This window comes from Cavia porcellus, unplaced genomic scaffold (genome assembly GCF_034190915.1).
Source record: "Cavia porcellus strain 051 isolate PalLab524CR breed Dunkin Hartley unplaced genomic scaffold, mCavPor4.1 scaffold_7, whole genome shotgun sequence".
Classification (NCBI taxonomy): domain Eukaryota; kingdom Metazoa; phylum Chordata; class Mammalia; order Rodentia; family Caviidae; genus Cavia; species Cavia porcellus.
Window position 1 is genome coordinate 39,130,282 of NW_026947490.1, and position 27,287 is coordinate 39,157,568.

Here is a 27,287-nt window from a genome sequence, read left to right on the forward strand (position 1 = left end):
ACAAAATACCCATTACCCAGAATCAAAGGAAGAAAGGTGTATTTCAGCTCAAAGTTTGTAGAGATTTCAGTCTGAAATGCTTCCCAAAAGCCACACCCATGAGCACATGAGGTTTTGGGGGAACATCTAGATGTCAGCCATGACACTCCCCTATTGCTGGCCTCTCCTAGCATGAGTTAGCCTTGGCTTCCCCCTTCAGTTTAATCTCAACTACACTGTACTTTCTTGCTGGGATTTCTCTTATGCTTCCCTCCTGTGTTCAATATAGCTGTGGAGTTCCCCATTTCTCAGCCTTCTTGTCTTTATTATAAAAAAACTCCAGGCCTCCCCTGGCCCTGCCTCCCTGTGTCACCTCCCTTTTGGTCCTGTTACCCACCTCTGCAGACCTCAGGCGGTAGTGGTGGACCGGTGGTGTGTGTTATCATTGAAAGCTCTAGAAGGTTCACCATCACTATTCTGGGGATGGCACATGCATGTGTCAGGGGTCAGGGTGCCCCTCCTGCCCTGTCTGCCTCTGCCTCCGCCTCCGCCTCGAGTAGGAGCCTGCCCTGGTCAGGGCCTGCTGTGGTCCGCACCCCTTGGAACTCTGTTCAGCTCTAACATTTCTTGTTCCTTTCTGAAATCCTTTCTCACCTCTTCCTTGCACCTCTAGGCTTTGTGTCTGGCTGGTGACTTCTACATCTGTCCTGCTGGGGCTGCTTTCCCAGCTGTGGCCATCTCCTGGCCTGAGTTAACCTTCCCTCCTACTGGAATCTCACTCCTGCTCTCTTGCCCCTTGTCCAGGTCTCTCTCTGCCCAGAACTAACAGTAGATGTGGTATTGTGACCTCACTGGGATTTACTTGTGATTCTAGCATCAGGTAGCCTTGAATAAAACAACCAACTTTCCACTGAGCTGAGCAGAAGGCTGGCTTTCTAGGCAGAGAAAGAAAGAAAGAAGAGCGAAAGAGGATTGGAAGCCAGGCAAGATGGCACATATCTGACATCCTGGCACTGTGAGAGGCTGAGGCAGGAGGACTGCACATTGGAACCCAGCTGGACCACTTAGCAAGACCATACCTCAAAAATAAAAATTAAAATAAAATAAAAAAGGCTTAGGGATTACCAGGCACTTGGTAGTGTACATCTGTAATCCCAGCTTTCTGGAGGCTAAAGCAGCAGGATTGCTGCAAGTTCCAGGGCAGCTGGGCCTGTATAATGAGTTCAAGGTCATTATACATGAAATACATAGCGAGACCCTGTCTCAAAAACAGAGCAAAAAAGAAAAACAACCCCCAAATGGGAATGTGGCTCAGTGGGAAAGTCCTCTGTTCAGTTCCCAGTACCCCACCCCACCCTGCCCCACTGGATTGGTCCTTTCTCTTTCTTTCCATGTAAATTGAGTGTAGGGAGACAGGACTGTAGAAAAATAGCTGGCTGGTTTATATCAGGTTACTTGTTGGTTTGTTTGTTTGTCTTAAGGATTCAGTAGAGAGAAGTTCAGTATCCTGGTCAATTAAAATTGACTGTTTGGGAAATTTGTTTCTCTCTCTCTTCTGAGGTCAGATAACAGCTTGGTTGACAGCAGTCAACAGCTCAGCGGCTTGAGGATTTGGTAGGCATGAGACCGCCGGGATCTTCAATGTGATCTTTTGGGGCTACTGCTGGCCTTAGCCCCACACAAGAGCCTCTGGTCATTTTGGTTTAAGGAACTCACCGTTGATTTCCCTCCCTCACTGCCCGTGCACAGTGAGCCGTGGAGACTGTTGGTTTCAGCCCCCAGATCCTGCTGTCTCTGTCTCCGCTGCTCTGCCCCACTCCGTGCTGCCCCTTAACCTCCCTCTAGCTGAGCCTCCTTGCAGTCCACTGCACTCCCCTCCACCTCAGCATCTTGAGAGTAAGCTGCTCCCTGCTCAGCCCTCTGTCCCGGGGCTCTCTGGCTCCTGGTGGGCTCAAGGTGGAAACTCCTCCCTTTGTTACCAAACCCAGGGCCTCAGTGGCCCTACCTCCCTCTGTGACCTCTCTTCCAGCCACCCACTATGGCCTTCCGAGGCTACAGGCCTCTTCCTGCACGGCCATTCCCTTGCCAGGGACCGAGAACGCAGCTCTAAGCCTGACATGACATAGTTGCTCCCACGGATTTGGAAGTACAGCCTCATGTCTTTTCGATGTAAAATGGTAAACATCAAAACTTGTTTTTCCCTTGTACTTTTTCAGATGTAACTGGGAGAATACATCAGAGATGTATAGAAATAACCAAAGAAAAGTTTAAGGAGTTAAAAGAAGAAAATTTGCACCTAAGCAACGCAAATCAAGTCCTTATGTGTGAACTAAATGTAATAAAACAAGAAACGAAAAAATTACAGTTAAAACTTAAAAGGATGGAACAAGACAATGGAACACCGAAAGAGGCTGAGAAAGCGTCCTCTCAGGAAGGTGGGGACATGTACCCAGTTCTTTATTAAAGGGTTAATAAAAGTGATTTCACTCACCTTATTATTTAATATTTCATGTTATATATTTATTGATGTTTATGTGGACATTTTACCACATACATTTTTTGGGGTTTTTAGTGCTTTTTTATTTGGATTTTTTATCTCATAATTTTTTCTATTTCTCTCTCTCTGTCTCTGTCTCTCTCTCTCTCTCTCTCTCTCTCTCTCTCTCTCTCTCTCTCTCTGTCTCTCTCTCTCTCCGTCTGAGACAGGGTCTCACTATTCAGTTCAGGCTGGCCTTGAACTCATGATGTAGCCCCAGCTGGCCTCGAACTCACAGCTGCCTTCAGCCTCCTGAGTGCTGGGATTACAGGCATGTGCCACCACACCTGCATTATCTCATACATTTTTTCACTCATAAGTTTGCCTACTTTAAGTTGAAGTACTATGGTTTTTCTTGACTTGTACAAAGTCTTCGTGAGTTAAAGATTTTAACCTTTTTAATGTATATTATTAGTTTGTTGATAGTTCAACTCAATTTCTAGAATGTTTCCCTTTTATGACATATGCCCTTGGCATCAAGTCCTTTCCTAAGGTTACATAAATTTTCACTATTTTTATACCTTTTTGTATTTATATGAGGTGAATATTGTGTCCATAAGTCAAGTGGTTCAGTTTTTTGCAAACAAACTGTATATTCCTTGTCTTAGACACATTTATTTCTGGGTTGTTTCTTTGTGTACTTTTGTGGGCTCTATTTTCCATCATGTTTTCTAATTAAACATTGCTGTTATATGAGAAAGTTATGTTTTGACACATTTTCCATTTATTTGATGTAACTTTCAAGACACATATATATCTTCTGAAATGACTGCTTCTTTCCAGTTTAGAATTACTCTTTTGCCATGTTGAACACATAAACTTCCAAAACAGTGTTGACTGGTATTAAAAAAACTCGCCAACTTTTCATTCATTCATTTATACTATAGGTGTATGAAACACTACCACCTGTATCAAAAGACAAAAAAGGAGTAACATATATAAAACCTTGATAAATGTTATAGAAGGTATCACAGCATAATGTTACATGGGTTTTTCTTTCAGGAGTTGCTGTACCTGAATTACTTTATCTCAGGAAACAAGCCCAAGAGCTGGTGGATGAAAATGATGGCTTGAAAATGACCGTCCATCGTTTGAATGTAGAGCTGAGTAGATATCAAACAAAATTCAGGCATTTGTCCACAGAAGAGGTAATGTTTCTTACCAAAATAGATCAGATGTTTTTCTAGCCGTTACAGTTGAATTGATTTCTGATTCCACTGGGTTCTTGTTTATTATACTTTAGTATAAAAATATACTCAGAGCACCTTCTTCCCTCCCGCCCGCATCATCAAGGCAACAAAGCCCCTTGGTGACACAGCGGGACAGCGCAGCAGTGGACAGAGCACAGGAAGCCGAGTATGTGGCCCGGTGGTGCAGCTTGAGCCTGTGTCACTCGAGGCTCAGACTTCTGGCCCTCACAGTACAAAACAATAAAGAAAAAGTTGACACTGGATTTGAAATGCGACCCTAGAGTGGATCCCTGACTGGAAAGGACATTATTGGGAAAGTCAACAAAATTGAAGATAGTCTGTGTGTTTGAAAATAATACTGTATTAGTTTTGATTTCCTCCTTTTTGTGATGGCGCTGTTGTTGGATATATGAATGCTTTCATTTTTAGGAAATATACACTGATGTGTCTAGAGGAAAAGAGGCACTACTCTAAATCACTTCAGAAATGAGTTTTGTTACACACACACACACACACACACACACACACACACACAGACACACACACAGATGAGTGATACCTGGTCTAATTTAAGACTAAGACACATATGCTTGTAATCCCAGCAACTCTTATGAGGCAGGAGAATCTTGAGTTCAAGGCCAACAAGGGCAACTTATCAAGACCCAGTCTCAAAAAAAAAAAAGGTCTGGGACTGTAGCTCAGTGCAGAGGCCATGGTTGAAGCCTCAGTATCCTTGCCACAAGCAGCCTCCTAGCAGAAGTCTAAGACTTGCCGTTTGCAAGGAAGTATAGTTTATTTTGTCTTCAACATGTGCTTTTTCTTAGAGTTCCCATAATGAAGGCCTCCCATCAAAGGGCCCTATACCACCCTGGTTGGTAAGTGAAAATTATTTAATTTCAGGACCCTATTTTCTCAGCTCTATTTGCACAGCTACTAAGAACCATTTCAAAATAAGTGGGTGTTTCACCTTTTAAAAATTTGCTGGTTGCATTTAGATGTAGGAAATGTTTTAATTACCCTTTACTGCACTGCTCCTGTCACTGTGATCTCCAGGTGGATGTGAAGTATCTCTCCCCGCTGCTGCTGGCTTATGAAGACAGAATGAAAGAGAAGGACGAACTCAATGCCGCCCTTGAGGTAGGCTGGCAGATGTCTCAGGAGAGACAAGACTGATGAGCCTATTTCAAACTTTCCAGGAAGATTCTAAAGATAAGTACGCCCAGCAAGCGGCAGATACTACTGCTGCAAAGTTTGTTAGAGTAAGGAGGTGAGAAGGGAGGTGTATGGCAGAGGGGGGGAGAGCAGGATGGAAGGAAGGAGGGAAGGCAGAAGGGTGGAAGCTAGGGAGTGACTGGCAGGGAGGAGGTGGGAAGGAGAGAGGGAGGTGTGCAGCGGGAAGGGTGCTGATCCATGGGAGCTCTGTTTCCTGGATGGGGAGCCCCACATGGGCAGGGATTGTGGGGTACAGAGAAGGTAGCAGTGGGAAGGCCCTGCTTTCCTGGGATTCCAGAGCTACAGAGGCCACCACTTTAAGGGACTTTTGGGGCTGGTATGGTTGCATATCCCTATAATCCCAGCTACTTAGGAGCCAGCAGTAGATTATACGTTTGAGGCCAGCCTGAGCAATTTAGCACCAGCCTGTCTCAAAATAATAAATAGCAAGGGTTGGGGGTGTAGCTCTATCTCAGTTTTCCAGTTGCTGAGACAAAACACCCGACACCCAAAGTTAAATGAAGAAAGATTTATTTAGCTCACAATTTATGGAGGTTTTAGTCTGTAATCAACTGGCTCTAAGGATGGCATGGCACAGGGACAACAGGTCAAGGCAGCAGAAGATAGCAAAAGCGAGGAAGAGCAAAAGCCAGGAAGAGCAAGCCTTCTTTCCCTCCCTTGAATTGTTTGCAGGCTACCCCTCCCCGCTAGGGTATGTAGCACCCCCACTCCCACTCCCACTTCCAGCACGAAATAGTGAACCAATCACAAACTCTAGATTCGGTGACCTCTGAAAAGCCTGCGCCCCCATGGCCACATAAGTATTTGAGGGTGGGGCATCCAGACCCGAACCAAGCTCAGTGTTAACATGCTCCTGGGTTAGAACCCTAGTAACCGACCCCCCATCAATCCTAATAGTAACATTGCTATTTTGGTGCTTTTTTTTTTTCCTTTGATACTTGGGTTGAACCCAAGGAACTTCACACTGAGCTACATCCCTAACCCTTTTCATTTTAAATTTTGAGACTGGGTCTCACTAAGTCTCCAAGTTGCCAGGCTGAGACACTCACAGTTATTTTGCCTCAGTTTCCCACAGTGCTGGGATTATATCCCACCCGGCTATTTTAGTGTTCTTTCTAAATCAGGGGCAGCCCACTTTTTCCATATAGGGCCAGTTAATAAAATAGTTCTGGCTTCGTGGGCTGTGGCAGTTTCAGTCCACTGCTATAGCATAAGAGTAGCCATAGACAACGTGTAACAATGGCTGTTTCAATAAAACTTTATTTACAAAGACAGGCAGCTGGCTTGCCAGCTTTAGTTTGCCTGTCTCTGTTCTAAATAGTCAGGTGAGTGGCCAGGAACTGGTGAGTTTGTCTGGGCAGCAGGGAGAGAAGAGGGCAGGTTACTTGGCAAAGCTGCTTGAAGACAAACAGGTGTAGCTAAATGACAGCCGGGAAAATATTTCATAAACCCTGAGTAAGTGTTGGTGCAGAAGATTCTCACCAAAGTACAGCACAGGACGCTGGAGCCAGCCAGGTGCTGGCTGAGAACCACAGTGGATGACGGAGATACAGGTTAGGAAGAGTCAACCTGAGACCAACTCTCGGGTTTCTCCTGGGAGGCTGCTGGCTGACGGAGGGTGGGAACTGATATCCAAGCAGAGCAGCTTCCTCCTCTTTGGCAAAGGAGCCAGCGCCTCGTGTTCCCCGCACTAACCCTTTCCCCACCTAAATAGGTTTTCATGAATGATGGAATGTTCTCATTTATTACATAAAAAACTGCATTATATCCTCCAAAGTCTTCAAACAAACCAAAACATAGTACTCATGGACCTCTGCTTTCTCTTTAATCACACTTTAATTTTTCAAGTATTGGCTCTAAGAAAAAGAGTTACCAAATAAGGGATGGAAGAACTGAACTCAGGCTTTGTCCCTGTCGGGTACATGGCCGTGCTCACCAGTGAGGACCAGAGGGCGAGCTCAGGGCACCAGGACTCAGCGTGAGGTCGGTGTGAGGGCGAGACTCTGCCAGGCGCTGCTGACGTCTGATTTGAGCCACAGCGGTCACAGGATCTGAGCTCTGCAGATGCGTGTGGACACGTGGGTTACAATTCACACCGATTTCATTTCAGGAAGAAATGAGAACGTTTAGGACACGAGTCCAAGAAGTGGTGAAAGAAAATGAAGATCTGCACCAGCAGTTAAATAAGAGCAGTCCTGTTACCAGTGAGGAATGGTGAGTGTGCTGTGTTTCTGATACCCTGCTAATTTAAAACAAGATAATAGGAATACACTTGAATAAGTCAAGTGTGTGCATGTGTGTGGGATGTACTGGGATTAAATCTAGGGCCTTTGTGCTGAGCTACATCCCTACTCTTGTAAAAGAATTTTTCTGTTTCATTTTGAGATCTGGTGTACCCGTGTCACTCATGCTAGGCTCAAACTTGTGATTCTTGGGTCTCAGCCTCCAGAGTGCTGGGATTACAAGCTGGCCCCACCACTACACAATAAATGTTACGGGAGAGTTTCTAAGTAATGAATAAGGTACAGTGAGGTCCTAGTAAACCTTCTGAATTGGTATTAAAGTCCTCTCTGAGTTTGGGACTGGCCTGGCCAGCTACTGGCCCTGGGTGCATGTTGACCTCCCACGCTGAGCCTGGATTTTCTTCTCAGAGGTTTCCTAGTCTGTGCCCCTGGGGTCCCCATGAACAGTGCAGCGGAGAGGGGCTCAGTTACATGGGTCTCCCGGCGTCCAAGGGTTGCCGTGAGCATCTAAAGCCTCAGGTTCTTTTCCTAGCCTTGGTTACAGCCAGGAGTCAAACCCTTGTGTTTCCTTAAATAACGCTAAACACAAATCAGTCAGATGAAGGACAGCCCGCTTTCAAGCACCCAGCCCTGCCTCATTCCCCAGTCCTGGGTTCCCCAGATTCAGACTGTGCCGCAGCTTGGTGCTCTGTGCAGAAAGAGAGTGGGCTGGGTGACGGGTGTGTCCCTGAGCCCAGTGGCCCGGGGAGCACTGCCCAAGCCTGCTGGCCGCCCCACGTACCTGTGCAGGTGCGCGGTTACCGCCACTGTGCACAGTGCCCGGCACGCAGACTGCCCGTTTCCGTGGCTCAGTTCCAGTAGATTCTCGGCGACCTCTTGCTCTGAAGCCCCAGCTGCATTCCTTTCCCTAACTTGCAGTGATGCGCTGGGAACCTCGGATTCTTTGCCTGCAAAATGGAGTGAGCGTTAGAGTAAATCTGAGGCTCGCATGTTTTTGGTGTTTTTTGTTTTTCTTTTTCTTTTTCGGAATGAGGGAGGGAGTTGAGTGAGGAAGACAAAATGAATAAATGAACTAGAAAAGGAAGTCTTGTAAAGCAGGCCCAGGTGGAGCTGGGCTGCCCCGCGCGTGCGCAGGTTGCAGGCAGCGACACCTCACAGGCTGTGGCCACGGTTGCTGTGCGGCCGTTGGTATAGCCTGGCTCCTTTCCCCTTCTCTCCTTCACCCACCTGAACTTTTGAGTGGAGAGTAGAAAACTGAGATATCCCATCCATTAAAGTGCTTTTGGATGGTAAACCTCCAGCTGCTCAATTTCTAATGCGCCCTTAGCTCCATTGCACTGGAACTTAGGATGCTGAAGGCTGATCCCACCCCACCTGTCAGGCAGGTTTGCTTCTGGGGAGATAACCCAAGGGAGGGTGGACTGGTGTGGTTCTCAGGAGCCACTTCAAAGCTTTCTGACAGAGTAACTGTTTTCCAGCCAGTGTGCTGCTGATTACAAGCAAGAGCTTTTTAATTAAATGGGAACCTTCTAAATTCTTTGAAAGTTCCATATGTGCTTTGAAATAATCCAGTGCATATGAAAAATGGAAATTTATGTAGATAAAAACAAAGATTGGCCACTTGCTGACTTTGTAACCTAAATATTTTGTATATGGGAGCTTAGTATTATCTTCTCTTTTATAAATATTGGAAGTTGTGTGTTTGAAGCAATATTTATTTGTGCTGAAGATCGAACCTAGGACTTTACATATTCTAAGCATGAGCTCTAGTCCCAGCCCTGAAAGTTTACTTTGTAGAAAGTTACCAAAGAGCTCAAGGTGTAGCTAAGTGGTAGATGCAGTATCTCTTCAGCCTGCAAAAACCCCAGGTTTCAATCTTCAGTGCCAAAAACAAACACAAAATACCCCAAAGAAACCAACCAACAACAAAAAAGGAAGCATTTGTAACTAAAACTCCGCTGTGGTCGTTCCTTCCTTTCCTGGATGTGGCAGGGTTTGATGCGTATGTTAAACACTGAAATGTGTCCAGTTAGTGGCTGCCTGCATCCCTTTTGTTGGTTTCTGGTAGACCCCAGTGTGTTTCTGTAATAGCTCTATACCAAGGTGCCAGGATTTAACTTTGTAAATCCATTGCAGGTATCAGCTTCAGACTCAAGCAAAACTAGTTTTAGAGGAAAACAAGCTGTTGCTACAGCAGCTGGAGATTCAGCAAAGGAAAGCCAAGGACACCCAGCAGCAGCATCTCCAAGAGGGTGAGGGACCTTGTTACTGTGTCCTTGAAACCAAGCGAGGTCGTGTTGCTCAGATCTTCTTGAACTGAAATGCAGCTGGATCCATGTCCAGCCGTTAACTCTCCTCAGAGTGTGGCTTGCTTTCTGCCGGACGGACTCCACAGTGCCTGCCAGCCCTTCTTTGTGTTTTGGGAATCTGTTGTAGGTGAGGGTACTATAGTGCTTTAGAAGTGGGGAAAGCCATGCGAGGTAAACCTTGGGAATGACACGGGGTTGTCTTCTCAAACATCTGATGAAAGAGTAAGTAGAACCTCTGAGTGTGTGCACAGTTTTTCTGTGCTCTTTCCGTCTCACTGGGGCTGTGAGCACGCTCGGGAAAAGCGCTGTAGTTAGGTAGCCTCAGATACTTCTGAGAGTGCCCTGTCCCCAAAGGCCCCTCCCTGGGCCTCGGAGCCCCACAGCATTTCAAAGTCAGCCAGTTAAAGGTCATTTCTTTTGCCTTGATCAAAACCCAATTTATGAGAACAAAAAAACATGGTCATTCTTCCCCTTTCACTGTTTTTTTCCAGTGAAAATAACGTAGGAGAGGAATCTGAAGTACAGGCCCTCTTGCATGGGCCCTGTAACCCCGCCGCACTGACAGCCTTCCTGCGCCTGCACACCGAGCACCTTTCCTGCTGGGCAGGAGTCACTGCCAGGTGCTGCTGGTGCAGAGCCTGCTGGGCTGGTGATCTGCCCCCCCCCCCCAGGTTAACGATGAGCACCTGGCGGGGCGTGGTGGCACTTTCCTATAATCCTAGCAGCCTGGGAGGCTGAGGCAGGTGAATCACAGATCAGAGCCCAGCCTGGGCAATATAGAAATTTAGACTGTTTCAAAATTTAAAAAAATAACGAAGGTGCTAGCATGTAGCCCACATCTTAGTAGTACCGCTCCTGTGGGTTGTACCTGCAGTGCTTCAACAAAAATAAAAAATGAAAAAAGCCGAGCCTTGTCTCCGGAAGAGTCCCATGGGGATGTGACCTGCAGGACTTCTCCACAGACCCCCGCGGCCCAGAACCCTTCACTTCCGCACTGTGCACCAGGAGGAGATGGAGTTTTGCTATTTCAGGGTTAGAAGTGATGGGAGATGAATTTCCCATTTACTGAGTTTCCCTTGGCCCGTGTGACCCCGGAGTCCCTTACCCAGCCTTGTGGCCAGGACGGAGCAGGGTGCTGCTGAGCCTCCTCTCTTTGCTCTCAGGGTTGGAAATGTTGGGGAAATGAATTTCCTGGATTGAGTCCAGTTTTCTCCAGCACACAACAGTGGACAGATGTGGTGATTGCTCTGGTCACACGGGCAGGGCAAACCTTGTGACCTGTGACTCAGTGGGGTGACTGTTGTTTCCTTGTTCCCTGCAAGTGGCTCTTCCCTTTGATCGCATCAGGGTTTTCATAGAGCAGGGAGCTTTAAGTTTATGTTACGGTACTTCTCAGGGCTAGTTTCAACAGCTGCCAGGGAACACTTTATTATCATGTATGACCTTGCATGGAGGATGAGAACATTTAGGATTTTCTTTTCTTTCTTTCTTTCTTTTTTTTTTTTTTTAGGCAGTCTCACTATGTAATTCAGCTGTTTGAACTCAATATGTAGTTGATTCTGGCCTAGAACTCACAGTGATCCTTCTGCCTCAGCCTCTCTGGTATTGGGATTACAGGCATGGGCCTCCATACCTGGCATGATTTTTTTTTTTTCAATACAGGACTAAAACCAAAGCTTAGTGAGATGAGGAAAGAAAAAATAATTAATTTGACTCTAGGACATGTTTGATGTCCTTAAAAACCTTGAAAATGTTGCAGTATTAGGTATGACAGCATGATATATATTGGTATATCTGTATATGATTTAAGACTCTGGAAAGTCAGTTCCTTGAGGACTGCGCTCATGTCTTGTTAAATGTTATGGTGAGTCCTGGTAAAATATCATAGCATCCACAGGAAGTGGTTCCAGGCACGCACACAGGTACAGGGTGGGTGGCAGCATCTGTCAGAGGCTTGAGTCCTTCTGCACAATGGCATCCTGTTCACACACAACCTCCTGCACGCTTTAAATCCCCTCCAGAGCCCTTCTGATGCCTGGCACAGTTGTTACACTGGGTTGTGTGGGCTACAGTGCCAGGGAGGAAGCTCTGTGCTCAGTACAGTGCAGTTTTCTTTCCCCAAATGTTGTCCTCACGTGGATCACTGAATCCACTGTTGCAGAACCCACAGAAAGGGAGGGTTCTTGCATGTTTAGTGAGCACTGACTTGAGGGAAAGCCATTTCTGTTAGAAGGCTTTCGTATTAATGTATAACATTCCAAGAGACACATTTAGTTAGTTTTTTCTTTAATTTTGGTTTTTTGAGATAGGGTCTCACCGTGAACTTACTGTGTAACACAAGTTGGCCAGTACCTCACCGCGATCCTCCTGCCTCAGTCCCCTGAGTGCTGGGATTACAGGCAGACAATGCCCTTGCCTAGCCAGATTTTTCAAACGTTCCGTTTTTCAGCTGACTCGTTGTAGCTCTCTCCCAGCAATCAGCGCTCAGGTTTTACTAAGTGCTCTGTGCGAGGTCTTTATCCTTCTCTTTTGCTTCGCAGTTTCTAAGCTGACTAAACAGCTTATGCTCCTGGAGTCACAGAAAGAGATCCAGGAAAAGGAGCTGGTAGAGAACAAGCAGCAGCTGGAGAGTTTTCGTGCCAAATGCCAACAACTCCAAACAGACCTGGATGGCAGGATTGCGATGGAAGTTCACATGTCCATTGTGAATGAACTGAAAAGGTAAGGACCAAAGTCCTTCTGAGCATTCAGGAGTCACTGAACGTCACTGTAGCCAGAAAGGAAGAGGCTGCTCAGATTTTGTTTTGCATTTTCTGGAGACAGATCCTCTCTATGTTGCCCAGGCTGCCCTCCTGCCTCAATCTCCTAATGCTGGGATTATAGCCGTGGGTCACTATGCCAGCTCACTTTCATGCTTCTTAGGAAGAATCTTTCTTGATCACTGATGTGCAGAAATTCAGCGAAGATGTGCCCTGGCGTTTACTGTTTATTCTGCTTGAGATTTGTTGAGCTTCTTGTGGCTGTGGGTTTGTATCTTCCATCAAATTTGGAAGCATTTCAGCTATTAATTCCTTAATACACTTTCCTGGCTTTCCCCTCTCTCCTTGCCTAGGACTGTTTGCTAGTGTCCCACGGACATGTTCCACGTGTGTGCCACTGCTCCGTGCTTCTGTCCCACTGGACGGTGTCTCCTGCTCTTTCTTCCCCTTCACCCTTTTCTGCAGTCTGATCTGCTGTTGTTCCTGTAAAGATAGCAGCCATCTCACGTGGTTTGTGTCACCATCTCTAGCATGAGATCCTTTGGAGGTTTTGTTTCTGTTTTCTGTATTTTCCATTTCTCTCTTCATTGTCCTGCTTTTTTCTGCTCTCTCGAGCAGATGGAGCATGTTCCTAACAGCTGTTTAAAACTTTTGACAGCCATCTTTTCTCTCACTTCTGAATCTACTCTTTGTTTGTATCCTGATCATGGATCTATCCCTGTTGCTTCAATAGGTGCTGTGTGGTGGAGATTTTGTGTTGGGTGCTGTATTTATTGCATTGATTTAGATAGTGGTAGATGCTGTCCTGTTGTACACTTCAGTTCCTAGAGAGCAGCTGGACTTGCTCAGCGCTGACCTCCATCCAGGTGTGCCCGTAGTACCCTCCTGCCCACCTCTGAGGACTCAGTGTCCCTTACAGCGTAAGGCCTCTCCACTCCGACTGCTGGGCTCAGGGGCTTTTCTCAGGATTTGTGGCTGCCAGGAATTCTTCTGCCTCCTCATTCTAGTGTCTCTCTCCTCAGTTTTGGGCAGTCTCCTCTCACACAGGCAGAGCAGTGCTCAGCCAAAGACTCAGGACCCCTAAAGAGCTCCAGGTCCCTTCCTCCCTCCCCTCTGCCCCAGACACTGTCACCACCATGACCGGGATCCCGGTCTTCCTGCCTGACTCCTTGACCCAGCGGAGTCCACAGGTTCTGTTTAGGAGGTGGTGAGCTGAAACAGTCAGGTTACCCTACAGAAACTGGACAGTCCCCAGCTGATGATCACGGAACAGGTTCCCCATATGTTTGTTTCTGTTACTGTAAAGCATACATTCATCACTGTGTTATCATGAAGAAAAATTGCTTTTGGCCATAGGATTTTTTTCCTGGCAATTTTAACCGTGTGAAAAATGAAACTGTTTTGCTTTTTTTTTTCCTAAAGGAAAATGGTAGAAATGAAAGTATATATGCAGGTAGAAACAAAACTGGGCAGGAAACAGCAGGGTCAGAGGATGACCATCAAGGACCCTGTCCTTCCTCCAGCAGCAGCTGGACCCCAGGTCCTGGTGCTGATGCTCCCCCTGCAGTCAGGTCACCAAGCTGGCAGTGCCTGCCTCTTTAGCCTCTTCAGACTCAGTGTCTGGGGTCCAAGCCTGTGAAGTCTTTGTCCTTCAGCCAGCTGCAGAAGGAGGAGGAGAGAGAGAGTGCAGAGATGGAGGAGCTGACGGGGCAGCTGGCGCTCCTGCAGGTGCAGAGGAAGAGCCTGCTTCTGGAGCACAGCAGCCTGGCGGCCCGGAGCAAAGCCCTGGAAGCTGAGCTTGGAAAGATGCAAAAGATAAACAGGTTTGCATGTTTTTCTCTTGTTTTTCTTCTCAGTCGTTAAAAGAACACACCGAAGAGTAATTCATTTGATTTGATTTGATTTTAAAGATAATAAAACCCCCAAAAACAGAATAAATCCAATCAAAACAAAGCAGTAAAATTGATACAGAACTTCAAAGCAGGATAATAGGAAAACAACAACGGCTACTGTAGTATATCCTGCTAGCTTCATAATAGTTGTCCACTCCATCAGATAAAACAGACACAAACCAAAACAAAACAGAATAAAACCAATCGAAACAAAATATTGAACAAAGCAATCCAGCTAATCAGAACAAAATAAAACAGTGTGAACAACATTGGATTTCAAAAAACAAGGTAGTAGGAAATGCCCCATATTTGCTACATTGCGTGCCGTTCTTCCTATAGTTGCTCAGACCACTGGCCCCAGGCCTGCAAAGTCAAGCAAACAATACAAGCCCTCAGTTGCATTTTGCACCTCAGTTTGCACCTCAGTTACTGTCAACTCGGCCTGTCCTCCGAACCAGCCAATTGCTTGAGGGGAGGCACTAGCAAGAGTGGTTCTTTTTGTGTTCTTCATATTCTCTTTTTCCAGTAGTGACTGTAAAAGAGTGATCAAGATGAGTGGTATCAGAGTATAAGCAGAACAAAAGCTCTTCTGTGGGCCAGCATTCACCAACATTTCTCAAGTCCACAGTTCACACAGGGTTGATATCATAAATCCTAACCCTAGACTCTGGATGTTCTAGAAGTTCTTTTCTGACTGTTTCCCAAGAGTCTATGTAGGGATTACTGAATACCATTCTAAAAAGTATGTTTCAGGCTGGGTGTGGTGGCACACACCTGTATTCCCAGCAGTTGGGAAGCTGAATCAGACAGATCTCTGTGCGTAGCCATCCAGGGCTATGTAGTGAATTTAAGATAAACCTGAACTACATACTGAGATCCTGTGTCAAAACACCAAAAAGAGAAAAGTATCTTTCTGAACAACAGTCAAAAATATTTAATAGAGTAATATTTAATTAACTTATTCATTGTAAAACATTTGATTAAAAACTGTTAGCATAATTTGGAATCAAGTAATTATACTTGGTTTAAAATTAGATTCATTTACTTGTTTTCACCTTTAAATTTTCACCTACATTGCTGAATGTAGCATTTAAAAATTTTTTTTTCAATTTTTAGGCAGTGCTGGGGCATCATATCTAGGGCCTGAAGCATTGCTAGGTCAGTGTTTTGCCTAGGAGCTACACCCTCAGCCCCAAGAATAGCAGGTGATGTGCTTGTGCTTATTACACACTTGCCATGCCCTTGCTGTGCAGGCTAATCAGTTTTTTTATGCCACTGTTTGGGGGCTGTCCAGGAAAAATCAAAAGAAAATTGATGTCCTCAAAAAGCAAGTGGAAAAAGCCATGGGGAATGAAATGTCGGCTCACCACTACCTGGCAAACCTCGTTAGCCTGGCAGAGAACGTGACCCAGGAACGAGACAGTCTTAGGTATTTGGTAAGTTTCCTCAGTTACTGATGGGAAGTGAATTCCAAGTTAATATGCAAATGTGTTTGTTTTTTAGAAACTGCTCTCTAAAGGGCCCCCTATTTTAAAATATCAACTGTACATTTCCAAATTCTCCCAAATCTGACCTGCTTAAAAATCAGTTAAGTTTATTGCTGTATTTTAGGTATACACGACGATCACATTTGTTATAGGGAATTTGTACCTGTACGTGATATAACTTGGTTTTTCTCCTGTTTCCTTACCCTCCCTTCAATCCCTCCTTCCCTCCTTATTTACAAAAGCTTTGTTTCCACTTTTTCTTGTTTCGCCTCATCATTCGTCTTTTGTTTTCCTTTTCTTCCTTTCCACCTTCTCCTTTCTTATTTTCCCTTCCCATTTAAGTGTTTTCTTCCTATTTCACGTGTCTGTTATACGTTTTGGTCCTCGCACACTTTCAGTTTCTCACACTAGAGAAACAGTGTGGTATTTACATGTATGTCTCATTTATTTCACATGAGTGTCTGGCCCCAATGTGCATCCAATGTCTCAAACTTATCCTTCTTTATGGAAGATAGTCCTGCATTGTAGAAAAACCTTGTTGTAACATCTAGTGAGTCAACAAGGGCTTAGGTCTAACCAAAAAATGCCCCCATATCCTGTACTGCATTGCAATAGATTCACTGGTATAGGGGAGGCCGTAAGGTGAGAAATGTCCAAAACGGCCTTCCGCATCCCTCCAGGATAACAGTGTAGCACTTCTGCTGGGGTGAGACACACTGCCCGCCTCCTGTAGATCTATAGTTGCAAATCCAGAGGCCACACCGTAGGCCAGTGGTGCTGGGCAGTAACTGAGACATCTGCACCTGTGTTTAAAAGACCTTTGAATGTTTTTCCTTCAGTCAGTTCCATCTCGGGGTGATTCTGTTTAATCTGTTGAACCCAATAAGTGTCAGATGACCTGAAACCCTTGGATCCCCTTTCCTTATTTATAGATTTTTCATTTTTTTGTCAAAGGAAGGATGACCAATTGAGCAGTATGAGAATCTGGGGTGAGTTAAACAGTGTTTTGAGTAGATTAAACCATAACTTTGATATCCCATGTATAATCAGTATCGATGACACCTGACACAACCTGGTGACCTTTTAAAGTGAGCCTGCAGCAACCTAGCAGGAGCCCCACTATTCCTTGAGGCAAAGGCCCACAGACTCCAGTAGGAACAACTTGAGGTCCCATTTCTGGAGTTAGTACAAATCTGATGGGGGGTTGAGGTTCAAGCCTCTGCTGTCAGAAACGTGCTTGGTGGTGGAGAATAGGGCTGGGGAGAAATTAGGGATAGCACCCCCACTGTTTGGCGGGGCTGCGGCAGGCCCCGGGAAAGGTTCCTGGAGAGGGTCTGCATTCCACATCAGTTTGGGATCTGCACTCACTTGCCCAGTGATGCCCTTGTGGACACTAGATGGTTTCGTTAAAAGGACAGATAATGGTTATGCTGCCCTTACAGATGAGCAGAGCAACGCCAGGCAAAATGAAACAGGTAGATTTGTTCTATCCCTTTCCTCTGGGCTGTGGATAAATAGCCTGAGTGTAGTCTGTTTTTTATGGACTCATAAAGCCTCTTTACACCATTTAGTTGCATTTTCTTTTTTTCTTTTTTAAATTTTTTTTTTTTTTTGTCTTTTTCGTTTTTATTGGTACCAGGGATCAAGCTCACGACTGCCAGCTTGCAAGGCAGGCGCTTATGCCGCTGAGCTAAATCCCCAGCCCCCTTTAGTTGCATTTTCAAAGGCCAGTTTTTTAACAGTTAACTTGTTAGCCTCTGAATTGCTGCCAGTCCTCCCACTAGCCTGCAATAGACGTGCTGCAAAATCCTGAAAAGGCTGATCAGGACCCTGATGAATGGAGGTCAGATCAAGGGAGGTCTCACCCTTTGAAGGAAGTTCCCTCCAAGCCCTTGTGGCCACTGTTTTAATTTGTTCATATACGTGCAGTTCAAAAGAAAGTTGATTATTTGTGGCAGCAAAGGCACCCTCTCCGGTTAACACGTTTTTTGTAATGGCCCTGTTGTGAGTGGCATTGCGAGCAGCCTGATCTGCACACAATTCAAAAAAGTTTCCCTGCCACAATCAATAATGGACTTAAATACGTTTTAGCTATTCTTTACCTATCATTTGAGGCCATAACCTGTTGTCCTAGGAGCTCTCTGAAACCCAAGATAAAAGGGGCTGTGGAGCCATAGGTCCAAGTAGTTTGTTTTAATTCTTTTAGGGTCTTAAAGGGTACAGCTTCATGATGATGTATAATTTGTCCCAGGTTAGGGGGAACTTGGAGTTCAGTAACAGGGTAGGTATGTTGAAAACCCTCCATGGACTCCGCACTTGCCTGGCTTCTTTTAGCACCAATTGCAAGGAATTGAGAATGACTCTACTCACAGAGAGGCAGAAGTTTCAACCTGTGACACAGCAAAATTTCTCTGAACTGAAAAGGTGGAAGTTGCCACTTGTGGCTCAGTTATGGTTGTCGATTTTACCTTGGGAAGCTGTCAAACTGAAGCCATTACAAGACACTCCTCTGGTGGGGAAGTGTCTTTTTGTCCTCCATAGTGCCTCCTCATCTGTCTGAGCAAAGCTGAAGGGTTTAAGCTCTATCAGGGAGGTTGCTGCTCTGCCATCGTTTTTCTGCTCAGGTCTTAAAATTTTAAAATAGTGCCCTGAGCCAAATCTTCCATGGTCATCTCAACAAGCATAGGACCATTAAGGCACAATCCTAGCCTAAGTCTACCAAAAAAAAAAAAAAAAAAAAAGTAAACAGAAGTCAATAATAGAACAAGCATTTGTATATGCATCTGGTTTTCTTGAATACCTACTTGCCCCATGTTTTACACCTGATGATATCAAAATCAATACACCTCTCTGCCAGGCTTCTCTTGAGCCTGTTTTTGATCATGTGTGCTTTCTCAGAAGTGTCCCCTTACCTGCAGTTTCTTCATACCCTGAATCCATGTTCAGGTAGCGATATGCCATGTCCAGTGCAGCTCTCCATCCAGATTCTCAGGGTGAAGGGCAGTGGAGGATGAAGAATTAAAGATGCATCAGAAAACAAAAAGTTGAGGTCCGCTGGAGCCACCTCCCCTGATGGGACCAAAGAACTGCATGACTGCAGCACGTTTATTTATACACTTGGCAGGCTGATGTCACCTGACACCCCTCTGCCTAGCAACCTATTTGCTTGGATTGTCTCGGGCACCTAGTATTCTCACTACTGAAGTAGCTTGTTCACACGGCTTGCCTCGGGTGCTCTGTATGTGTGATCAATCTCCAGCTTCAACCACTCCCTACAGTTTCTTTCTCTTATCTAATTGCTGTGGCTAATGTTTCCAGAACCATATTGAACAGGAGTAGTGACAGTGAACATCATTGTCTTGTACCTGATTTTAGAGTGGAAGCTTTCCGTTTTTGTCCATTTAGTATGATGTTGGCTGTTGGTTTATCATAGATGGCTTTTGTCACAAAATCTGATCCTTTAACCATGGGAAAAACACTTTTAAAAGGCAAGTAATGCTTGCTTTTCAACTGTTATTTTCAAAGGTAAACTGGCAAATGAGTCCAATTTAACTCAGTAGGGAGAGTAGCCATCACTTGTTTCTTTTACCTACATGCACCTTTATGCTGTCCTTGTAATGTTATCTAACTTTTTCCTCATATGAAGATAAGACAGAAATTATAGGCAGGGCTGTGAGGGTGCAGCTTAGTGGAGTGTGTGCTTAAAATGCACTGAAATTTCCAGTACTTAATAAAAATAAATCAAAGCTTAACTGGAGTTCATACTATAGATACCATTGAACAGGCACAGGTATAACTGCCCACACAAAGATATTCCTCCTGTGTTGTTTCCAAAAGCAGCAGTCGGAGGAAGGAAATCAGTCAGTGATCAATGTCCCAGCTGACGGAGGGTAGCACAGCCAGCAGGAGCAAGACGCAAGTGTGATTCAAGGCATTTCCACAGTGGGTCAGAAAGATGCCTGCCACAGATTGTGTGGCAAAAGGTGACCCTTGGTATGCCAAGCAGATCAAAAAAATCTGTTAGGATCTACTCCCAGCTGTATCCATGAGCTGTCACTAAATACCAAATGGTTTTCTTTTTTAAAGTCTTCTTATTTATCTGCCTCTTGTTTTCTCTGCAGTGAATACATACCACCTGTGTACATGAGGGTGCTTTTGAGCAATGTTGCAATCTCTGTAGTGCAGGATTAGAAACAGTAGTTGAATGGACTCAGGAAACCAGAAGGTCAGAAGCTAGAAGCTTTGGAAGGAACCTGCCCTTCTCCAGGATTGAGTGAATGGTGGAGAACCTGTGGGTGTGTCACAGGTGTCCAGCTACTTGTGAGAAAGGGGCTAATTTCCTCCACCGGAAATTGTTCATAGAAGAGGAAGTATCAACAGCTGGCAGCTGTTAGAGAAAAAACGTGGATTTTTATTTTTAATAAAAAATGCCAGTTCAATTTGTATCAAGATACTGATCTGCACCTAATGTTATGAAACATTTTTTACAACTTTAGGGGTGGCAGGCAGAAGTGTGGTAAACGTCTCTTGTGTTACTGATGACTTTTAACAACTGGGGTCTTCTACAAACTAGTTTGACTTGGACACAGCATGACAGGAACTTTCAAACACTCAGACCTCCTGGCCCTGTAGTTCCCCTCCTGAAAAACTCCTCTCCCCAACCAAAGTGTTGGCCTCGGGGGCACTTTGTGTAACAGCACCAAGTGCCCATTTTCCTCTGCTGCGCCTGCTGACCTCACCCGCTGGGACAACCAGAGGGCAAAGCAAAAGCTTTCTGGAAAATGTGAAGTGCCATTGCAGATGTGCCTGGGGACCTGCAGCCATGTGTCAGTGCCACCCCGAATGCAAGGCTGTCTTGTGTGCAGGCAGACTGTGCACCTCCCACAGGGGCCCCAGAACCTCGCAGGCCTCCCTGATGAGGACGGTCCCCTGCCCTCATGCTTTTGGTCACCCTGGAGCCCATGCCTATTTTATGTGGGCCAGGCCTGGAAATACAAACAGAAGCCACATACTGTGTGGCCAAGTATTTAAAAGTTACAAATCAAGCCAGCAGACCATAAATAAAATGTGTTCTTTCCTCCTGTTCTGACCTTTATAATGGCCTAAATGTCTGGCTTGAGTTCCAAATCTACAGGCCCCTCTGAGTTGCAGTTTTAACAGAGAACATGGATGGAGCTACGGTTATCCACTCCTACTCCTCCACCTGTCACAAGGGAGCCCTGCGTACACAGAGACAGTGCTATCCACACAGGGAGATCCGTGGGAGCTGCAAGGCACCCAGAACCTCTTGGCTCTCAGAGCCCCAGGGCCATCGTTCTAGTCCAGGACCAGAGCTGACAGCAGCTACCCCACTGCCCTCTGCCCCATCTGGGTCTGAGCCATGTTCTCTCACCTTGTCCTGTTCAGGGGCCCTGAGAGAGACCCCCTTACCCTCCCATGCACGCTCAGGCACCAGAGGCCTCACTCTGGGTTGGGAGGGCCCGCTGATTAGCTGTGGCTAAAATCACTTTGACATCCCCCAGGCACCATCTCGCCTCCTCTCACCCCGATTCTGTAGGAGACACCGTAGTAGTCTCAGATTATGACATCTTAATCTCTAACAGAGTTTTTGTGTTTACTTCCTGTGTCTTGTCTTTTCTTTCTGGAAAGTCAAACTGCCACCACCAGGCTACTTCAAAAGAAATGCTCACCTTTACTTTTATCTTATGTTTTAGTTATGAAATAAGGAATAGTGTGTGAGGGTTCATTTGCCATTTGCATGGTGATTTTAGTCACTTGGCTCCGAGTGCCATCCTCTTGAGATGCCGGCTGGCATCTTGGTGTGGAGGGCGGAGTCCTGTGTTCATGTTACCCTGCCTCTGCCATCCTAATCAGGTTAGGCCATGGACAAGTTTATTTGCACCTTAGCACACGTCCCTCAGTTTGTGCTCGAAAGAGTTTCGTTTTCCATGAGGATAAAGCTGTGTTCCCTGGCCTGGAGGACCTGGATCTTGTCTGTGCCCATGAGAGTGCCCTGCATGCTGGCCTTCGCCCAGTCCTGTTCAGACCCTGACCCGAGCTCTGCTGATAGCTGTCACCCTGGGAGGGAGGGAAGCGGAGGTGACAAGCAGGGCAGAAGGGAGACTACTCCTGAGGAACCACTCTGTATGGCAGAGGGTATCTCCCTTGAGTGCCGGAGACCGAATCCTAGGCCCTCACATGCTGGGCAAGTGCCCGGCATTGCCAGCCTAAGAAACTTATGTTATTTTAATTTTTCTGTAAAACTGAGAGTCTGTTTGTTTTTGTTTTCACCTTTCCCTGTAGGCTAACTTTTTAGAAAGTGAGAAAAACGGAGCCCTCAGCAAGTACCTAAAAGGCAGTATTCATGTGGGAAAGTTACAGGAGAAAATCAAGGTAAGCAGTACGTCAGCCTCGCAGAGCCCTTTTTCCGGTGGGCAAGTCCTGGGAGTTGGCCAGTCTCCCGAGCCGCTGGGCGACAGTACAATGAAGGGTAAAAGGTGGTAGACAAAAGTAGTATGGTGGATGGGGGCCCGTGACGATCAGTGCTCTTGTGGCTAAGACTCTGATTCCTGTGACCTGACCACTATTTATTGAGTAACACACGGCGGTGGCAGGGGTGCGTGGAAGAAACAGCTGAGCCGAAAGAGCGGTAGTGATCAAGGCCTTGTGCAAGTGGACCCAAACATTCCAAGCATAAGTCCCTGCTTAGTGAGAGCACCGTTCTGTCTAAGGTTGGCAGTTACTGCCCTGGAACTCTTGAGTGAGAGCCAGTGTCCTCCACACAACGTCATCTTGCTTTCAGAACTGTCCCAGAGTCACAGGCCACTGTCAGCCTCTACTATGACCGTTGGCATGGAGAATTTTGTTTCTGTATGATCCGGCCACTGTGTCATTAGACAAGTCACTTAGGCCTGGGACAGACTCATAAGTTAATACAGAAAATCAATCGATTGATTCTAGAACCTGCTCAACACTGGCTCAGTGTGGTCTCCATCAGGAAAGGGGTCTTACAAGTGTAAATTTCCTGTGCTTTGAAAAGTGACTTTGGGAGTGGGCATATTTTTAAAATTAATTTTATTGGTACGTTTTAGATACACATAACTGCAGTATTCATCACAGGTTATTTGTATCGTATAAGGTATGGTGGGGGGTGAGTTATGCGGCAGGGTCTTGCTATGTGCAGTTCATATCTTTTATGTAGCCCAGACTGGCCTTGAATTCACAGCGATCCTCCTGCTTCAGTCTTCTGAATTCTGGGATTATAGGACTGCACCACCACGCTGAGTCAGGAAAAGGACATTTTGCATGCATGTGTTACTAATCATCCACAGAATAGAGCAGTAAAACGTCTTGCTGTCAGAAATAGCACCTCTTACTCAGTGTTGGTGCTGCAGGGGCATGCGGAGGAGTCCTCTCTGTCAGCATGCGAGCCGAGTGGCCCAGCAGCCGAGGATCAGATATGCAGGTTGAATTGCAATGTTGGTGCTTTGCAATAAGTAAGTGGGTTTTGGTTGCAGTTTGGGCAGTCATCTCTAACATGTTCATTGTCACCGTCTTAACTCATCAGATAAATTTTGGCTTTTCTATGTAACAAAATACCAGATGGGAGTTTGTTAAAAAAACAAACAAACAAAAAAAGGTACGGAAATTCTCCAGGTTGTACTGTACGTGACTGTCCAGCTCTGTCATCCAGCCCAGCATTTTCTGGTCTAGGGAGCAGCATTGGCCTCCTGCCTTCTTGCCTTCACCCTGACCTCTCCCTCCAGTTTCTCTGCCCAGAGCAAGCATTGTCATTGCACCTGTCCTGGCCTGTCCTTAACCAGATCCCTCTCTTTGTAAGCTGTGTCCAGACAGCTGGTCCCCAGCCTGCAGCTACAGCCCCAGCAGACAGCCTGGCTTCTAGTGGGCAGGTAGGGGAGCACCAGCAAGGGAAGATCCAGGAGGCTGAGGCAGGAGAATCGCAAGTTAGTAATATAGCAAGGCCCTGTTCAAAATTTACAAAGGTTGAGGACGTGGTTCAGGGCAGAGGTTCAATCTTTAGTACTGCAACAGAAAAAAAAAAAAAATATATATATATATATATAGATATAGATATAGATATAGATATATAGATATACACAATAATAAAAACAGAGAGAGAGACCTTCATAATGCTAAAAATTAGAAAAAATATGTAGTAGTTGTATGTACCTATGTATTAACACAGCAATAACTGTATAAAGGCTAAACTATAGGAAACATGAAAACATAATAATAAAATGAGAGATAAATAAAATGTGATCATAAAACTTTTAATTTTTCTTATTCTAAGACCAATCAAAGTTAAACAAAAATAAACAGAGATGGAGAAATTGTGACAACTAATGAATAGGATGTGTTTATATCTACATGAATAATAAAAACAAATTGTTCACATTGGCTATACAGAATACTTCAATAAATCTCTAAAGTAGAAATTCTATAGACATTTGTTGATTATAAAGAAATTAATATACAAAATCAGAAGGCAAAGTGTTCTTCCACAGCCAGGCATGGTGGTGCATACCTGTAATCCTAGTACTCTGGGAGGATGAGACAGGAGGATTGAAAGTTTGAGCCGTTTAGTGACTTTAGCAGGATGCTGTCTCAAACTAAAAAAGGGGGAGGGGGCAAGGATATAGCTCAGTGGGAAGGCCCTGGGTTCAATCTCCAGTACTACTACTAATATTAATAATAGTAAAATAAAGTAAAAATATAGTTTATTTCACCTGGAAATGTAAAATGTGCATGTAACCAATTCTTCTGCCAAAGGGAGTGTAAAAACTGGCTATCAGAATTTTTTTTTTTAATTTTTATTTAAGGAGAAAAGAAAAGAAAGAAAAATAAACAATGAAGGGGTACAAGTTATACAGATTTACAGAAGAAAAAAATGCGCAGTAGGAAATCACTAGTTAATGGATTACATATTGCCATCTTAGAAATAATTGTTCCAGTCACAAAATTAAAGCTTGTAGAGTGGACATTCCAACAATGATACTGCAAACAGTTCTGTTCAATGATCCAATAAAACTCTGTGATATCATTTTCTATCTTATACATTTAAATATACATGCAGTTATATAGTTTAGAGCACTTTCTTTTCCTCTCTTTTGTACAGTGACTATTACACATTTTGGGTTTCATTGCTCCCACGGTTCGTATTGCTTTTTTGGAAGAGAGTAAAACCAAATGTGTCATAACAGAACAGAATCGGTCAAGTCAAAAGGGTGGACATAATAGATAATATAAAAACATAATACAAGGTGATCAACAATGGTTACCATAATGCCTCCCGCTATTTCTAATAGAATTGCCTATATCATTAGTTGTAATACAATTGAACAAAACCGTAAAGAATAAAACCGACAAAACCAAAACATTGGAGATATTGTAGGTCTTCAAAAGTAGATAAAAGTCAATGAGAATGGGCGTTATAATGAATCTCATTATCTTCTCAGCTGATGCCTAAACTTTCGAACCTGATACTATCAAGCAAAACAGAATAGAGGAACCTCAGTCATAAACAAGATGGTGAGAGTAATACAGGGCTTCAAATCGAGATAATAGAGAGTCAAAGTGGGTTACTATATTATATCCTGCTATATTTTTCCCTTTAATTAAACGGATAAAAATAAAAAAGTAAATAATGGAGTGGAGATTGAGAAAAAAGAGGGCATAACAGCGAAACAGGGCAGATCAAAACATAACCATTTAAGCAGAATAGTGTTTCACCACCAGATAATCCTGACCCAAAAATAGTTACCATATTGACTCCCTCCCTGAAGTCCTTGAGTACAACTTCATATACTGTAGCATTAAGTATATCAAAACAATGTAAAACCATTTAAGAGAATGACAGCATTATAGAGTATTTAGAATCGACTAACAGAAAATGAACAATGGTCTCTGTATAATCTCCTTGTCTTTAAAAGGTTTTTGCTTATACTATCGTACATAACAAAATCCAATAAGATACAACCTGTTTAGACCATTGGAGACAGAAGAACAAAAGCTAGATGAGACTTCAAAACAAGATGGTACTAAATCAGCATTACCTATTAAGATGTCAATTTCTCCAAAAAAAGCTGTTCCTATCATCCAATCTTCTCTGTCTCATTTCTGTTGAGCTCTTTTTCTGTCAGTAGCTGTCAGTTTGTCTTCTTCATTTTGTTCTCTGCTCCATTCGTTGTGGCCTCCCCGCCACTATTTCTGGGTTTTTTGTATTTTTCTTTTTTTAGAATATCCTGCAATACTTTCTGTAGGGTAGAATTGGTAGTTGCAAATTCCCCCAGTTCCTCTTTATCCTGGAAGCACCTCGTTTTTCCATCAATTTCCAGGGACAGTTGTGCAGGATATCTCAATCTTGTCTGGAGATTATTATCTTTCAAAGCTTGAATTATTTCTCCCCATGCTCTTCGTGATTTGATGGTTTGTGAAGAGAAATCTGCTGTAATTCTGATGGGTGTTCCCTTGTAAGTGATCTGTTTCTTGTCTCTTACAGCTTTTAATATTCTGTTCTTGTATTGAATTTCTGGAATTTTTATTATTATATGCCTGGGTGTTTCTCTGTTAGGGTTGTAGGTAGCTGGGGTCCTGTATGCCTCATACATCTGAGTATCTTTACCTTTTGCTAAATTAGGAAAATTCTCCTGGATTATTTCTGTGAGTAGCTTTTGTAGTTCACTTGTTTGTGTCCCTACTTCTTCTTTTATGTTCTTAATCCTTAAGTTATGGCTCCTCTTATCATCTTCTTGTCTTTGTATTATTGCTGTGTGTTTCTTTGTTATTTTTAAGAAGTTTTTCATTTCATTCTCCCATGTTTCAAGTCTGCCCTCCAGTTCAGATAGTCTGTCCTTAGTTTCTTTCAAGCTGTTATGCCAGTCTTGGATAGACTTCTTAATTTCTTGATAGTCCCTTTGAACCTGCTTCATATACTCAATGCTTTCTCTGTTTTCTCCATCAAGCAATTCTCCCCTCTTTTTCTGTTCTTCCATTCCACCATCTGCTTTTTCCTGGGTGGTGCTTAGCATTTCTCTAACTATTCTGCATACTTCTAGCTTCAGGTCATTGATAACTTCATTCCTGAATTGGTCTATGAGGCTCTCTATATGGCGCTTAATGTATATTGGTGCGGTGTCCACTATTGCCTGATTCTCAGGATTGGGGGCCGAGGAGCCTTTTTTGTTGCTTCCCTTCCCCATATTTTCTGTTCCTTATAAAATGCAAGCTTACATGGGAGGCCCGGCTTCCCTGCCTGTCAGCCACAGCCTGATCAAATTGCGCTGGCTAGTTGTTCCCGCCCACCGCTGTGCCCCAGGGAGTCGCGGAGGAGGCAGCCTATGCGGGAGTCAGTCGCTCCTCCGGGCCACCGTCAGGCTCTGGGATCTGGGTTAGGCCAGCCTAGGGAGTCCGCCAGCAGCGTCACTCAGGCCAGGCACTTTTCACCAATCCTGTCCGAGAGGGGAATGTGTGGCTGGAGTTGCCACCGCGCCCTGCTCTTACAGGATTGCCTGAGCCCAGAAAAACCTCCGCTGGAGTCAAACTGTGGTAGGGGGTCAGTCCCTCGCTCACCTCGCCACCAGTCAGTTTTCGTGTATGCCTCCTTGTCCGTCCTGTTTTCGACTCCGTTCGCAGACTCCCG

At 44.7% G+C, this 27,287-nt stretch overlaps 1 protein-coding gene across 3 annotated transcripts in view; it reads left to right on the forward strand.

Moving 5' to 3' along the window:
* The window catches only part of Cep89 (centrosomal protein 89), a 52,217-nt gene that overhangs the window by 18,329 nt on the left and 6,601 nt on the right, over positions 1-27,287 (forward strand). For all 3 annotated transcript variants that reach the window (XM_063253381.1, XM_063253382.1, XM_063253383.1), the window contains 10 exons: positions 2,196-2,414; positions 3,518-3,663; positions 4,530-4,580; positions 4,759-4,842; positions 7,049-7,152; positions 9,318-9,433; positions 12,031-12,211; positions 13,905-14,072; positions 15,436-15,577; positions 21,932-22,021. In XM_063253381.1, coding sequence (XP_063109451.1) covers positions 2,196-2,414; positions 3,518-3,663; positions 4,530-4,580; positions 4,759-4,842; positions 7,049-7,152; positions 9,318-9,433; positions 12,031-12,211; positions 13,905-14,072; positions 15,436-15,577; positions 21,932-22,021 — 1,301 coding nt within the window. The remainder of the gene's footprint in view (positions 1-2,195; positions 2,415-3,517; positions 3,664-4,529; positions 4,581-4,758; positions 4,843-7,048; positions 7,153-9,317; positions 9,434-12,030; positions 12,212-13,904; positions 14,073-15,435; positions 15,578-21,931; positions 22,022-27,287) is intronic.